At 37.0% G+C, this 16,692-nt stretch overlaps 1 protein-coding gene across 1 annotated transcript; it reads left to right on the plus strand.

Annotated features, from left to right (window-relative positions):
- Nucleotides 1–10,470: 10,470 nt before the first annotated feature.
- Nucleotides 10,471–15,607, plus strand: CYP77A5P (cytochrome P450, family 77, subfamily A, polypeptide 5). The gene is made up of 7 exons (XM_078968284.1): nt 10,471–11,186; nt 11,430–11,540; nt 11,675–11,891; nt 13,002–13,335; nt 14,585–14,646; nt 14,757–14,829; nt 15,360–15,607. Coding segments are annotated over exons 1-7 (1,257 nt in total). The 5' UTR covers nt 10,471–10,727; the 3' UTR covers nt 15,361–15,607.
- Nucleotides 15,608–16,692: the final 1,085 nt, after the last annotated feature.

Below are 16,692 nucleotides of genomic sequence, written 5' to 3' on the forward strand. Positions count from 1 at the left end.
AATGGGACAGATACACACTCATCAATCAAGCAATTGAGTTTCCCTCCATATATTGGTTGGAACCGATTGCATCCTTCGAGTGTGAAATTACCAAAGACTCGCAGTTTGACATGCCAATCACGCGAAAAGCTTTTACATTTCATTGCTTTGATGTCACTGCCGATGTCCCTCATCCAAACTTGAAGGTTGACAGAGAGTTAATAGATTTCTATCTGAAGTATGGTCAACCGCAGTACTTGACATGGAGTGCTCAGAAGATAATTAAAGTCAAGGTACTGAAACCGACACAGGCTGGGAAATTTGTGAACGTTAATTTCAAAATCAACAGAGGAACGGCCAACACAAAACATCTCATTTCTCTGGCAGATCTTCCCAGTCTGAATCCGCATGATTGGATTCTGCTATACAACATTCTTCTCTCCAATCATAGAGAGTATGAACCGATTCTTAAACATATCAAAAGAATGTTGGCTTCCTACATCCATGAGCTCGCCACTATGGATCAGGAAATAGCAAAGATTATGAACAAGAAACCGACCGTCAAGCCTACTTCCAAGACAGGAGACGTTCATAAAATGAAGGTAGGGCAAATTGATTCTTCCAATCTGACGGTCATGTTCACAAGAGGCGACAAGCATAAGTTTCTATTTGCTTTGGTAGACAAACATCTGTTTTCAACAGATTGTCTGGAGCATATTATAAATATCATTCACCGATGCAAGCAGAACTCAACAGTAGACAAGAAGAACTTCACTGATATGCTTCGTTGGTATATCACCTTCAGGCATCACATTCTGGCTATAATACCGAGGATTTTTGAGATGGTAAAGAAGCCTTCTACTGTTAAAAGAGAATGAAGATTCTATGCCAAAGACGCAAAGGGGGAAATTATTGAAGATAATAGAGTTGCGTCTTGGGCCCTTTTGTTTTACAACCGGATTGGGCTTGTCAATCCGTGTTCTACTAGATTAGACTTCTTTTTCTTAGAAAAGCTGTTAGGGTTTTATTATAAATATATGCATGCATGTATGCGTATAGCAACAGTAGTCACTCTCATTGAATATTGTAAACCCTAAAATCCTCTACAGTTGACGTTCTTTATCGAGCTCTTCTGAGGATTGTTTATTGAATCATTCGACACCTTTTGATTCATTAGCTTGTTCTTTATTGTTTATTTAGTCATTTATCTACCTATTTCATAGATCTAATCGATCTTTAAGTTTATTTTAAACTCATCAGCTTCAGTGTTCATCTGACTACGAGGGGTCGGTCAACAGTGTATGGTATCTTCCCTTGGGTGCTTCGGAAGGTTTGAGATAAGAGGGAACATTGACGGATCGTATTAAGTTGGTTTATTTGTGTTAGGTTCAGGTTCGGAAGAACCTTTATTTGCCGATAGGGCTATGGAGAAAGTTCTTTTTACACAGCACTTAAGGATTTACACACGGTTGCACGAAATCAAACCATGATCAATAGAGTCGTCAGAGTTGGCACACTCCGACATGATATAAAGTGAAGATCGATAGAGTCATGTGCCGAACAGGCACACCAGTTCGAGGCATCTCGGGTTTCGTCCTACGTATCACTACCGCGGATACTTGGACCGATAGAGTCGACGCGGAACTATAGAGAGTTCTAAGTGTTTCCGAATAGAGTATCTTTTCATGAACGGGTTCTCACGAGGCATTTCTATAATTGCCTCCCATATACTAGTCATGTACATTTAAGGTGGGGAGGACTGTCGACTGAGCGACCCCGCCCTAAATCCACAACCAAACGAGGAACAGGAGATGAGGCGGCATTCGCTCACTCTAAGTCTGTCCATCTTAAATATACATGGCCGTAACGTATATGTTTAGCCACTATAGTTTTACCTAATAAATTTTAAATTTTTATAACAGTGCTGCGACTTTCGCCTTACTGGAAAGAATTTGCATTTGAATTAGTCTTTTATTGTTCTTAGCTTTGTTTTCTGAGATCGAGAGTCGTACCAAAAATCTACCGAGTTTCTTGACGTTTCTCCCTAAGCAGTAGTGTCAGGCTCCTTCTGTGTCTTTGTCTTTTCCTTCGGTTGGGCAGTCCTTCTTGAAGTGTCCAAACTCGCCACATAGGCGGCAAACCTGTGTGGTCGCCGCATTGGCGATTGTTGTTATACGTTCCACCGGAGTTCTGCATACACGAGCAGTATGCCCCTTCATGTGGCACCTAGCACAATAGAGTTCCCGGCAGGCACCATGATGATGGTAGCTGCACTTGCTGCAGTGGGGAAGGTCTCCTAGATATGGTCTTCTTGGAGTCGGGAGGGAAGGGTTGAAAGGGGTACAGACTACCTCAGCTCGTTGCCCTTCGGAAGGTCCTTGAGCCGAGGTACTTCCCTCCTATATCTTGAGTTTTCTCTTTAATGGGTTCAGTTGAGGTTCTTGGGTGGCTGAGTATGGAAGTGTGGGTTGATGTTGTCCATTGTCAGGATTGGAATTTCCAACGGGCACCTTGCTAACATTGGCGTTGTTAGCATTCAGGTGAGCCATGACAGCTGCTACGGCTGCTGAAACTACAGCTTGGAACGTAGCTTCATCAAATAGGAGAGTAGGTTTCTTGCTTGTGGATTGGTTACGCTTCTTCGGTGGCATGGTTTTTCCTACACGGAAAGGAATACAAGGTACTGAGAGACGATGGTTAACCCTGGACATTTCTGTCCTGAACGTATTAGGCATAATATTTTTCCCGTGCCTCGGGTATTGGTTGTCTGAGTGTCGACCTACATCCCTATGATGTAGTCCTGGTAATCGAAGTGAATGTATGAGTATCAGAAAAAGGCCATAAGATGCGAGTCGTTCCTACTAAGTTACCTTTATACTGAGAAAGGTTTCACTCTCCAGCCTGGAGAGATTTGAGAACAGTTCGGAATGAAGCTGCGAAAAGAGAGGCTCATGGGGGCTTATGGCTAAACAACTTCACAGAGGTGTGGGGATCCGCTCTAAGCGTATTACTGGCAACGGGAACAAGGCGATTTACCTAACACATAGCGTGAGCAGTGTCATCACTAACTCACTAAATTGTATTATTTTATGGGTGTATTAGCGTGACGAACACAAGGAAAAGACACTTTTCGGGTTCCACGTACTGGCTCCCTCGGTCTGCCTCGTATCTTTGACTGGAATCGGCGTTGGTTTCCTTCGGGTAGTTTCCTAGGGTTCTCTTCTCGTATGGACATATTAAATTTCTACTCCGCCTTTCTTCTAATTCCAACTATGGGTGTCATCAATTCATGATGGATGATTGGGAATCTCAGAAGTTTAGGCGAATTCCCCACCGATGTCCCTAAAAGAATATGGGCACTTGGTGCATTCAATATTCTCGACCCAGTTCATTTATTTCCGAACAGGAAGTCTTCTAAATGAACCTCTTCGGGGCCGGGATCAACTCTTCAGTTATGAACTGAAGTGGGTAGGGTTTTCTATAGGGTTCGTGCGAGAATGGAAATGTCTAAAGAATCCTAATAGATTATTAACATTTCGCTGGATGATCCACATCGAGTCCTGCTACGATTACACAGGGTATACAAATCATATATAGTTTAGATCCGATAGGCCTTCGAATACGTGATACTACTCTAGGACCACATCCCAACGAGGAAAAGGAAGTAGAGCGAAACCACACATTCTTAGCCTATGGGATCCTTATTATATATAACCTTAGAAGTACACCCTCTGTAGTTGTAGGTATATCAATAAGGATCTTTTAGTTCTCACACCAGGTTATCTATGTATTCTAAATACCCCTATGGTATTTTAATTCTTGTTTGGTTCTCGTCTTTGAATTATGATTCTGGGTTTAATGTGAATCTTTTAGCGTTCTAAAATACTCCTATAGTATTTTAACTTTATGTTTGGCTCTAACAAATCCTAGTTGGTAAGTTTCAGATCTGTTGCACACCACAATCACTCCTGAGCACACGTTCATCGCATCTCGAATAAAGGTAGTTGATCAGGTTACATTTATTCCAGCGTACGATTACATAACTGCCCAGATTTGTCTGTAGTGCTCAACATCCAAAGACTTCTATTCTTGTTCTTCTTGTGATACTTGTGTTCGAGTGCTTAGATTCTGGATGTTATTATACTATGGTAAAATATGGTTATATTTTAAAGTATAATTCTTGGTCATAGTGTTTTATCCCTTTTGCATTTATAGGTTGTATATCTTTTATGAATTGACATACTTAGCTCACTATAAACAATGCTCTGATACCAATCTATCACACCCCAAAACCGGAACGGCGGAAATGTTCTGGGGTGGATGACGTCATGTCAAGTATCACAACACATGCATTATAGTAATCAAAGTACAACAAAACATTGCATTAATAGTAATAGTTTTTACAAGGTTACATTACAACACTTTAAAGTAATACAAGTAATAGTATAAATACAGCGTGGTACTAAGCTATCTTCATCATCAGCTCCAGGGATGTACCTATCTAATGCTAACCTAAGAATACAAGTTATTTGAAAAGCGAGTATCATCATTTTTACAATGCTGGTGAGTTCATAAGTATTTAGTGTCATTTAGTCAAATAACTTTATAAAGCAGTAGTTTAAGTGATTTCAGTGTATTTGTGTTCTTTCCAGAAAATCCTATATTTTCTTTAATAAAAGCAGCCTTCTACCAAGACTGGTCATTGTAATGTGGTAAGAAGAAGTTTCCCTTAATTGCTATTAGTATCAAAATACTGAATTTAATTATTAAAGAAAGCAGAGGCATCAGGGAATAACATATGCCTCAGCAGTGAGGACTGCTGACTAAGGCAAAAGAGTCATAGACTCCAGGAAAGTATCGAACTAACGACACGCCTGGTTCAGTCTAACAAATGGAGACACAGACCCCAGAAGGTACCAAATGAAAGGTACAACTGCTAAGGTCTAAAACAGTGAACGCAGACCGAAGACGATACCAAATGAAAGATACATCTTGCAAGGTCATAACAATGAAGACAGACCGCAGACGATACCAAATGAAAGGTACATCTCGCAAGGTCAAACAGAGATAACAGACCCCAGACGGTATCAAATGAAAGATACATCTTGTAAGGTCAAACAGAGATAACAGATCCCAGACAATATCAACTGAAAGATACATCTAGTAAGGTCAAACAGAGATAACAGACCCCATACAGTATCAACTGAAAGATACATCTAGCAAGGTCAAACAGAGATAACAGACCCCAGACAGTATCAATTGAAAGATACATCTAGTAAGGTCAAACAGAGATAACAGACCCCAGACAGTATCAACTGAAAGATACATCTAGTAAGGTCAAACATAGATAACAGACCCCAGACAGTATCAACTGAAAGATTACATCTAGCAAGGTCAAACAGTGTGACTCTAAAAAACAGTGATATCAACATACAGTGTAAATCGCTGACGAAATACCGTTACCTTAAAGCCATGAATTATAAGGCAACCCAGGATACTCGTAACCATACTGACTAGAGTTCTAGACGCTCTACAAGCATCTATATAATGTGACATTTGTCACCCCTTGGCTTGGTAGGCCGTGGACTGTAGCTAGCAGTCAGGGTGCGGGGTTGTCAATCCCATATAGGCCTATACACACAATGTCCACTCTCCCTACAGGAGACTCTGGTTACCAACTAGACGACGGAGAAGGCTGCGTCCCGAAGATGCATCCCAAATAGAGGATAGTGTGTTACTAGGAGGGAGTGGGTTTCTAATGTAAGTGTAGACTAGAGGTAGAGACTCTTAACAGAACTGACTGGAGAATTTCCTGTATGTCCATACTCACATACATAGTATATAAGTAATGAACCAAACGACTTTCGGACGACCATCCGATCCCACCAGACCACATCTCAACGAAGAAAAGGAAATATGGCGGATGAGCTTTCCTAAGTCTTTCAATCGTTACTTATATGTATCTATATAAGCACAGACGTACATCTAACTACGACTGAGTGTGTAATAATGGAAGACATATCGTCGTGGTGTGAATTCATACAGTGTGGAATAACAGAATCGTAAAGTATAAGTGTATCAAGTATAAGTGATTTTTGTGAAGTAGGAATGTCTAACGAGTGAAGTAGGAGCGGTCGCAAGTGAAGTATAAGTGTCGAACAAGTATAAACGTATCACCAAGTAGAGGCGACGATAAGCGAAGTGAGAACGTATCAAGTATAAGTAAAGTAGAGTCGTTATCAAGTATAAGTGAAGGAGAAATTGTATCACTAAGTAAGAGCGTGAATAAGTATAAGCGTCATCTAGTATAAGCGACTATAGGTATAAGTGAAAGTGTTACCGAGTCAGAGTATAAAATAAGTATAAGTGAAGCAGCAGTATTTAATAAGTAAAAGTATACGTCGAAAAGGGAAATCTTTAATGAAAAACCTTTATGTACAGAGAAAATCACAAATTGTATTCCTTCGTAAAATACGTTTAAAACCTTAGAGGATCTTTCATAAACCAATTTAGAATGAATTTGAATAAATCAGTATAAGTAAAAGTTATGAAACAGGTAAAAGTCATTTTAGTGTCCCACTCGGTAAAACAGTGTAAAGTGGTAAAATCTTGTGCATGCGGGTTATCAATCATATGCGATTGACATGATAACTGGCATGTTTAACTTGTATTCCCCCCCTATAAAACATTTAAAAGCATTTAAAAGGTTCATTCAGGGGTATGAACTCACCTGGTGTAAGTAGGTCCAACGAGAGTGTTATTTGGGCGTTCGGTGCAACGTAAGGACTCGAACACACTCAATGACCTATTTTAACATATGATAACATATGTTCACATACAATTAGTATATTTAATGCTAATTACACAAATATACGCGCTCAAAGGAGCGGAAAACACTTTTGGCTAAGTGTTTGGGTGTCCCGGGTAGCGTTTAAGGGTGCTACGGGTCTCCTATCAGTTGTGGAACTTTGCTAAACTCAAATATCAAGTGTGTGAATGGGTTTAAAGCATTAAAATGGACCATTTTGGAGTTTACGGCCTAACCCAAGGGATTTTACGGCCTTAAACTCCCAAGGTCATATTCTTGGGTGTTTAATGCTTCTAGCTTGCTCATGGGATTTTTCTAAGGACTTTTCATAAAAGGCATGAGTGGATTTGGGGCTTCTAAGGGCATTATATTGGAGTTTATGGCCTAGGAACACCCCCATGGGAGTTTACGGCCGTAAACTCTCATACCTTGGATTTTGTGAAGTCGTAAACCCTAAATACCTTCCTAGCAATTTATAATGAAGTGTGATGCCATTTTGGGGAATTAAAACTACCATTTGAGTGTGTTTTGGGGAGTTTATGGCCTAGACACTTGCTTGGGCCGTAAACTCCTTTTTACCCCTCCATTTCATGTGTTTAAGTCCTTAAATCCTTCCTAGCATTTTATAGAAATAGTCTAAGGCCATTTGGGGGACAAAAACCAACATTTTGGCTTAGTTTGGGGAGTTTACAGCCTAAGCATGTGCTTGGGCCGTAAACTCATTTTTGTCCTTCATTTTGATGTGTTTTAGTGATCTAAACCCATAATACCAAGTCCCTAAATTATTTATGAAGCCTAAGGGTGGTTTGGGAGTGTTTTTGGGACATTTAAACAAGGTTTAGAGGTGTTTACGGCCTAAGCATGTGCTTGGGCCGTAAACTCTCTTTTATGCCACAAAATGATTGTTTTAAATGTGCAAACACTCCTAGGCTAATTCTTCTATTGATTTCCAAGCCATTAGGGACAAGTTTGGGTCATTTTGGCCTCATTTTGGGTGTTTACGGCCTAAGGAGGTTCTTAGGCCGTAAACTCCTTTTTCATAGCTTCTAAGTCTGATTTTTGGGCTATAAACACACATCAATATGTTTAGAATAACCTAGGGTAAGCGGACTTACAATTTGGAAGCGTTTGGTTGCGGATTCGGGGCTAAAACGAGTCTAGAGAGAGAGTATAGAGAGAGAGTGTAAAAAGTCTCCAATGGACTCCACTCACCCTTACATAGGGTTTTGAGTCGGGACACAGTGGAATTCTACCCGATACTGCCGTTAAACGGGGCTTTTGGTCGCACCCGATTTAGTGGTCGTAATAATAAACTAATATTTTCCAAGTAAATGGAAATATGTGTTATGTATTTTTATTTCCTTTTATCACGAATTAACGGCATATAAACATACACAATTGAAATGTTTATTAAATTTGACGGCTTCTTATTAACGGGACTTTTGAACAGTGGAAAATTCCGTTAACGGTAACGGAGAAATGTAACGGGACAACTTGGGTTGTCACATCTAGAGGGGGTCAACCTCCCAAGAAGTAATAGAAAGAACACAAAACTTGGAGCAATTTTCTGAATGATTATTAAACAAAATTACAACTCTTAAATACTAACTAGAAAATCATGAAATGTGCAGCTAAACTTTAAGAACATGGAGAAGTCGGAACTGATAATGCGTGCAAAATAGCACGAAGAAGAAATCCTAAGATGGAGCTTGACTTGGTAAAAGTCATATGTTTTATTCTTGGAATCGAGCCGGTTTCTTAATAACTCTCTTTGGCCGAGTTGCTGCTTCTGGTTCTGTCCGTTGGGCTGTCATCTGGCTTGGGAATGTCGGGTTGTATCATTTTACTTGATTCTACTTGCACAACAAGACGATCACATACAAATTTCGAGGGTTCTTGAGATGCATCGCTTAAAATGATATGTGCAAAAATGGACAATGAAAATGTTGAAAAGTAAGTTTAATATATCGATGACTATTTTATGATTCAAGAGGTTTTTACATTCTCTTCTTTTATATATATGAGATAAATGTTTTTTATTAATATAATTTCATTTTTTTCATTTCTGTAACGTAGTTTTCTCAAAAATTATGTAAGGTATTTTGAAACAGGGTTAATAACTTAATGAACTTCACGCACATTTAGTCCCTAAAATATTTTTTTTTTGTATACAATTATCATTGAACATTTTGTGAGTGTTCATTATAATTAAGGTTTAGAACACATAGATACTAATCAAAGTAATGCCTTAAAGAATTAAATTACAAACAAAAGAACAAAAAAAGTTCTTTCTTGATTTCTACCAAGCCTTTCCTCACACCCAAAACCTCAACATCGAATATGGTCTTGTAATTGTTTGGTTCACTTTTCACATCTTTAAGTTCTTCATTGACATTACCCTTCAACTTTATTGGTTTTACATCAACCCATCCCCACAAGACACATTTTTATTTGGATTCTTCATAAATGAAATCACATTATTAGAAAAAGAATTTGCTTTATATTAAAAAAAGGACGAAAAAAATACACTTCCCGTTGAGTTTGCACATACCCTAAATCTTCTTGTAGGGTTGTTTTCAGTAGAGTATCCAGATAAAGACAACATGTTTGGAGCTTTGTTCAATTGTTCGTTATTCAATGTTCAAAGGGGGTGTTTGGGATTACTTTTGAAGGAAAAAGTTTTTTTGTAAATGACTTTTTTCAAAAGATTTTTGTTTAAAAAATGTTTGAGATTTCTTTTTGCTTTTTCAGCCTCAAATCTTCAAAAAGACAAAAAGTCAAGTAAGTGTGACTTTTGAAAAGCTATTTTTTGTGCTTTGCTAAAAGTTGATTTTAAAGTTTTTTTTCCATTTACTACACAGTTTTTAGAGTTTTTTAACTTTTTGGAAAAGTTAAAAGTCAAAAAGTTGATTTAAAAGGAAAAACAAACACCCTCTAAGGCACACGAATATGGGTGTAAGTGAGCTGAGCTACTAGTGAGCTACTCGGGATCGACTCGTTAAAAGCTCGACTCGAGATCGAATTAAACAAGCCTGAGCCGAGCTCGAGCCTAAACATGAGGCTCGTTTGTTAAACGAGCTTGAGTTGAGCTTCAATTAATCGGTTCGAGAGCCTAAACGAGCCTATATATACATATACATATACATACATACATACACACACACACACACACACACACATATATATATATACACACACACACACACACACACACACACACACACATATATATATATATATATATATATATATATATATATATATATATATATATATATACATAGAGACTCGTTTAGGCTCGATTAGGCCCGCGAGCCCACTAAATTGTTCACGAGCCAAGCTCGAGCTTCATTTTAAGGCTCGAATCGAGCTCGAGCTTCCTCAAAATTAAACAAGTCGAGCTCGAACTTAGTTAGGTTCGGATTCGGCTCGGCTCGTTTACACCCTACACACAAATACATCCGGAGGATAAATTACATTATATGATTAACCTTTAACAACTTCTAATAGCCATGTAGAATGCGACATCATTAAGAACCCGTTATTTAGTATAGACACTCATATAAGGACTAAATACGTTCACAAGTGAAACCTTATATTTTAATGATTAAAAATCTTTTAGTGCGATATATAAAATAAATAAAAATTGTTAAATTATAGTTCGCCTGCCCTTTGCACACTTGGAAGAAACAAAGTGAGTTCAGAGAAGACGAAGAACTGTACAAACCTACAAGAATCCAACAATATAAAATGACCAAAACAGATCCAGACCCCACAAATTCCTACAAAACTCCACTATTAAACAAATCGGGCGAGGTTTGTTGAGAATAAACAATGGAGGAAGCAGCACCTTTCTCTCGCATATCCTATAATTTCCGAAAAGCCGAATCATATTTTCCCAAATCATACAGTCACTCCCAAACGTTGTTCTTATCATCTAATGGGTTCAATTGCGTTCTCACTGTTTTCCCCAAAACTTTACACGAAACCCCGAGTCGACGGGGGTACGCCGGTGGCAATGATGGCCTACCCCACCCCCTCCCCCGCCGCTGCGGCAACCAAATCTAATTTGGGTTTCAAAAATTTAATGGAGAGTTTCACTGTGGACATTCATCGAGCAGAAGGAAGGCAATTAAACGTGCCCTTGATTGCACCTTTTACGATTGCGTCGTCGAGGCTGGAGGGAGTGGAGAACGTCGCGGTTCGTGTGGAGTTGAATAACGGGTGTGTTGGGTGGGGGGAGGCTCCGATTCTGCCATTTGTCACGGCGGAGGATCAGATCACGGCTTTGAAGAAAGCAGGGGAAGCTTGTGAGTTTTTGAAGAAGAGTCAAGCGATGAGTTTGGGTGATGTGTTGCGAGAAATCGGTCAACTTCTTCCTGGACATGATTTTGCTTCTGTAAGTTCTTCACTTTTTTTACACTTTTCACAGCTTCCATTGTTCTTTTTGACAAAATATTCGAATTTCCTTATCCAGATTGACAAAAGTGGTCATAAATCTGTTTCTTTATTAATTAGGAATCAGAATTTGTCTACCTATTCATAGCTTAATGTAGTAAACTATATCATTCGTTAAATGAAACATCATTGTTCATGTGTCATGAATCATGATTATCATTTCCTTGTTTTATATTTTTCAAAGGTTAGAGCAGGGGTGGAGATGGCTGTGATTGATGCGGTTGCTACTAGCATTGGCACACCATTATGGAGATTCTTCGGTGGAGTTTCAAATACAATAACAACAGATATAACAGTTCAGTTTATATCCATGTATTTCAGTTTTTATGCATTTTATGCCATAATCTTCTTAAATATCTTATAAAAGAGACAGGGCCTATAAATAATGAAAAAGAAGATAACATGAATTAAAGTGATGTTTTATTGTAGATACCGATTGTTTCACCAAAAGAAGCTGGTGAATTGGCTTCAAAGTATTGTAAAGAAGGGTTCAAGACTTTAAAGCTTAAAGTTGGAAAAGATTTGAATTCAGATATTGAAGTGCTTCAAGCTATACGTGTAGCCCATCCTCATTGTCTATTTATTTTAGATGCTAATGAAGGCTACTCCTCTTCTGAAGCTATTCAAGTTCTTGAAAAATTACATGGTAAACTTATCGTTAAAAGATATAAAATTATGTTACCAATCATCTTGCATTTGTACAAATTTTCATTTTATCTCAACAAACAAGTAATTTTAACGTACATTCCTATTATACGACAAGTTGATCACATGTAGGGATGAGAATTTGGCCCGAAAACCCGAACCGAACCGAACCGAATTAGACCCGAATAAGCAATTCGATTCGGTTTTCGGGTATCTATCTATATAAGGCTTATTCGGTTTTCGGGGTATTCGGTCCGGGTTACCCAAATAAGGGCTTATTCGGTCCAAAAGGACCGTACCGAATATGAAAAGTCACATTTTTTTTCCACTTGCACGATTGCTTATTCGGTCTTGTGTTCTATCAATCGTTACCCAAAATACCCACGTAATGTTTAAGGTTTAACTTATATACTTATAGATAGATTTTTGGGTGTTTTAGATGTTTAATGTTTAGTGTTCAGTGTTTAATATGTTGCTTAATAACTATATCTTAAGAATATGGTGGTTGGATTTTACATTTTATATATCAACAATAGTTAATGCGTGTTATTTGTGTTTATCATAAGATACAAAAGTCATACAAAATACAATATTAGAATCACATTGTAAATGTTATTTGAGTTATTTGGGTTATTCGGCTCCTTAATCATCTTGTACATGTTATTTGGGTTATTCGGGCAGGAACCGAACCGAATCGAATAATACCCGAACCGAACCGAACCGAACCCGTATTGCTTATTTGGTTCGGTTTTCGGTTCACATAATTACCCTTATTCGGTTTTCGGTTTATTCGGGTTCGGGTCGGTTCAGTTCAGTTCCGACCCAAATAACATCCCTAATCACATGTTCATTATTTCAATTTTCAACGAAAACCGTAAGTGCAAGTTAATTATTTTAACGTACTTAATTGATTTAACCAATCCATAAAAACACATTGTTTTTGGTATTTTTGCTTCGTTTAATATTTTCCTTTTTGGTTTCTATACGTAAAAAAAAATCAAACGCAACGTAAAAATTCGGTTTTTGTTACGTCTTTTTCACAAACAATCAAAGATAAAAAGTTACAATTTCGATACGATTTAAATATTCACATTCCATGATACGATTGCAGAAATGAATGTGACTCCAATTCTTTTTGAGCAACCGGTTCACAGAGACGATTGGGAAGGTTTAGGCCACGTGACTCAAGTTGCAAAATCTAAATTTGGTGTATCGGTTGCTGCTGATGAAAGTTGTAGAAGTTTAGCGGATGTTAAGGAAATAATAAAACGACAGCTGGCGGATGTTGTTAATATTAAATTAGCAAAAGTAGGTGTCCTTGGGGCTCTTGAGATTATTGATTTGGCAAAAGCTTCTGGACTTGATTTGATGATTGGTGGGATGGTTGAGACTAGACTTGCCATGGGCTTTGCGGGCCATCTTGCGGCTGGTCTTGGCGGCTTTAAGTAAGTGAAATTATGCAAGAAATGACAACGTACTTTTTTGTTGATATGTTTGAAAATCTCTCCAATAATAGCAATTCATATACAAAGGAATTTTTTCTAATATAATTTGGTAGATTGTTTAAAGTATAATTTTGTGTTTCCTTCAAGGGTAAATAACACAAAAGCCACTAAGTTTACACCAAAAAGTTCTAATTTGACAATTTTTTTTTTGTCTTAAATTTGACGATGTTGTGTTTTCCAATTTGATACAATTCTGACCACTTGATCAGTCAACCTGGTTGCCTGTTCACGTGACATGATGATGTGTCAATTTTGATGACGTGGTATGCTGAAATGACATACTGACTTGTCAAAATTGAAAAAAATTGTTACAAACAACACTAAATTTTCACTTTTTTCAATTTTGAGTTTTTGACACTAAGTTTTCATTTTTTTTTTTCTAGTTTTGACACTCAATTTTTTTGTTCCAAATTGATCATCATTTTTTCCAATTTTGTTCAGTTTTGATGAAGTGACACTCCGTTTTTTTGTTCCAAGTCGGACATCTTTGTTCCATTTGAAATCGTATAAAAAACCATTGTCAGGTTAGAATTTTGGTGTAAACTTAGTGACTTTTATACTATTTACCCTTCCTTTAAAGGTTAAATGTAAAAATTATTAATGTACTTTTATTGATTTGTTTATTATAGCATTCTACAAGATTGTACGTTTAAAAAGAAACCTAGTTATAGCAATGTCTTCCAAATACAACGCAATTTTTATCGTTGTACGGATTCTTTTTTCAATGTACATTGTTTTAATAAGAAACAAATTAAAACTAAAATGATATAATTCGTAGAATTTTCAAAGTACAATGTGTACATAAGAAAACAAAATAAAAAGTACAATGTTGTAATAAAGTTTCTTCTGTGAAACTATGTTTACATAACCTTATTTTTCTTTGAAGGTTAAGTTTAAGAGATAGCAACATGCTTTTGATGATTTGCTTATTATAACACCCTACTTTTCTTTCTTCTGATTACAACATTATACTTTTGAAATTTCTACCCAATTAATATCAATTGTAGATTTTTAAAAGTACAATCAATGTCTTGATAAAAAAAAAAAAAACTAAACATACAATGTTGGAAAATAATAGTAGGATGCTATATACACAAATAAATAAAACTACGATGCTGTTTTTTGTATTTAACCCCTCCTTTAATTGTAAATTCTTAACAAATCTGTTTTATTTTTTTTTCTTGAATAGATTTATTGACTTAGATACACCGCTTCTGCTGTCTGAAGATCCGGTTTTCGAGGGTTACGAAGGTAAAGTTCAGCCTCTTATGAGTTTTTGTCGAAAAGAAAACATTGTATTTTATATCCTTTATCCTTTAAATAAAATTGAATTAAATTAATAATTATTGTTGTTTGTATAGTTTCTGGCCCTACTTACAAGTTCACAAATGCTAGAGGACATGGTGGGTTCCTTCACTGGGACAATCTTGCTTGGTGAGTTATAGATTTTTGTTTTCTTTTTATTTACTTCACACATTATATGCATATACTTTCTTGTTATCACAAATAGCTTATTTTTCGAGCTTTTTTTTTTTAATTGACATGTTTTGCAAACCAAAAAATAGCTGATAAGCTAGCTTTTTAAAAAGCTACATAGACTAGCTTTTGAGGAGCGTTTTAATTCTTTTTTTATTTATTATACCCTTAATTAATTATAGAAAACATATTCTTTTAAATGTCGTTTTATATCATTTAATATCTTTCAGCTAGTTTTTATCAAACATCATTTTTTGTAAGCTAGCTTTTCAGCTAGTCTACCAATCATGGCTTGAATGACCATTTTATCCTTACTTTCCAAAAAAGAGATTCTTAATAATATATCAATATTCATCAATTTTAATGTGAGAGGAATTGAAAGAAACAACCTGTCCACATAGAGTGTTTTTACAAATTTGCCCTAATTTATTTCTGAAATATTGGTGTATATGCTTGGCTCTCACATGTTTATAATCCTTATGGAACAGATCTTTACAGGCTCAATGGCTCACCGGTTAACTAAAGAAAGAGGACTGGTGAGTCGACTCAGTGAGTGAACTCACACTGTGTACTAATATAATAGTCTGTAAGTGCATATGTTTTTGAGTACCATGATCTTTGTTTTTGCTGCTAATGAATTCGCAGTTATTTGTTCTTGTAATGGTTTTTAAGTCATTTATGTCACATAATTTGGGATTTTCTTTAAGTCAACATTAAGCAAATGGGGATTTTCATATGTAGGAAGTGTTTTTTTCATGATTCTTCTATGTGGTGAAATCAAAAATTGCGATAATACTGAATTTTGTTTATATAACTATAAGACCGGACAAAGCCGGTGCGGGAAGGAGGGGCCTGGCGTTTCCCGCTCCGATGAACACTGCACGGGGGTGTGGGAAGCGCTGCGCCAGGTGGAGGTGGGGGGAGGGTTTGCCGCATTTTCGCTCCTAAGGTGATTGGATAGATTATTATTATTATTATTATTATTATTTTATTTTTTTTGTTTTGAAAACAACTGTTTTTAACGATAAATTTTGATTTTTTTTACTCTCTATAAATACCCATACTCATTTACCTTTCAATCAAACCCTAACCTCTATATTCTTAAAAAAAAAAAAATGTACAATCAAACCCCAACCTCCAATAGAAGGAAAAAAAACTCATGTTTCGAGTTTAAGCACCCATACTTGAAACATGTTTGCTATCGATTCATCATTACAAGGAGTTTATCGTCCCCAACTCAATGCTTCAATTCAATCTCCACTACAATTTCAATATCAAAATGTTAGACAATATTACCCGGATCAAGTTCCAAGTATTACTCTGTAAATGTTTTCAAACTTTGTTGTTTTTCCGGATCAACATTCACCAAATCAACCTCAAACCCAAACCCAAACCCAAACTCAAATCTAAACCTAACAATAATTCTAACTTGTCGATGAGTTGGATGACTCGGAAGAAGTAGAGATGGTTCGCGAAACTCAACCCACACCAACCCCACAACGACGCAAAGGAAAACAATAAGTGTGCGAGGGTGTTGCACAATTGGGAAGACAAAGGCTAATACCATGGCTTCCACAAGAAGAGTTGGTTTTGGTTAAAGTTTGGGTTGACATTTCTGAGGATTCGAATACTGGAAATGTACAACCGGGAGATCATTTTTGGCATCGCATTTTAGAACTGTTTCAAGAGAAGCTAGGAAAATGTGGCGACTACTATACGAAACACCAAATGAATTCGAAGTTTCGAGAAATAGCAAGGGGGTTTCAAAAATAGATGGGTTGTACAACAACCTAAAAACCCAATGAAGAAGCGGCCAAGACG

This window comes from Lactuca saligna, chromosome 8 (genome assembly GCF_052625555.1).
Source record: "Lactuca saligna cultivar CGN05327 chromosome 8, ASM5262555v1, whole genome shotgun sequence".
Lineage (NCBI taxonomy): Eukaryota > Viridiplantae > Streptophyta > Magnoliopsida > Asterales > Asteraceae > Lactuca > Lactuca saligna.

Excerpts from the sequence above, each read along its gene's own strand:
- CYP77A5P (XM_078968284.1), top strand. The coding sequence starts at position 10,728 with ATGGGTTCAATTGCGTTCTCACTGTTTTCCCCAAAACTTTACACGAAA. Across the intron at positions 11,187-11,429 it reads CTGGACATGATTTTGCTTCT|GTTAGAGCAGGGGTGGAGAT; the intron begins GTAAGTTCTTCA and ends TATTTTTCAAAG. Across the intron at positions 14,647-14,756 it reads GGTTTTCGAGGGTTACGAAG|TTTCTGGCCCTACTTACAAG; the intron begins GTAAAGTTCAGC and ends TTGTTTGTATAG.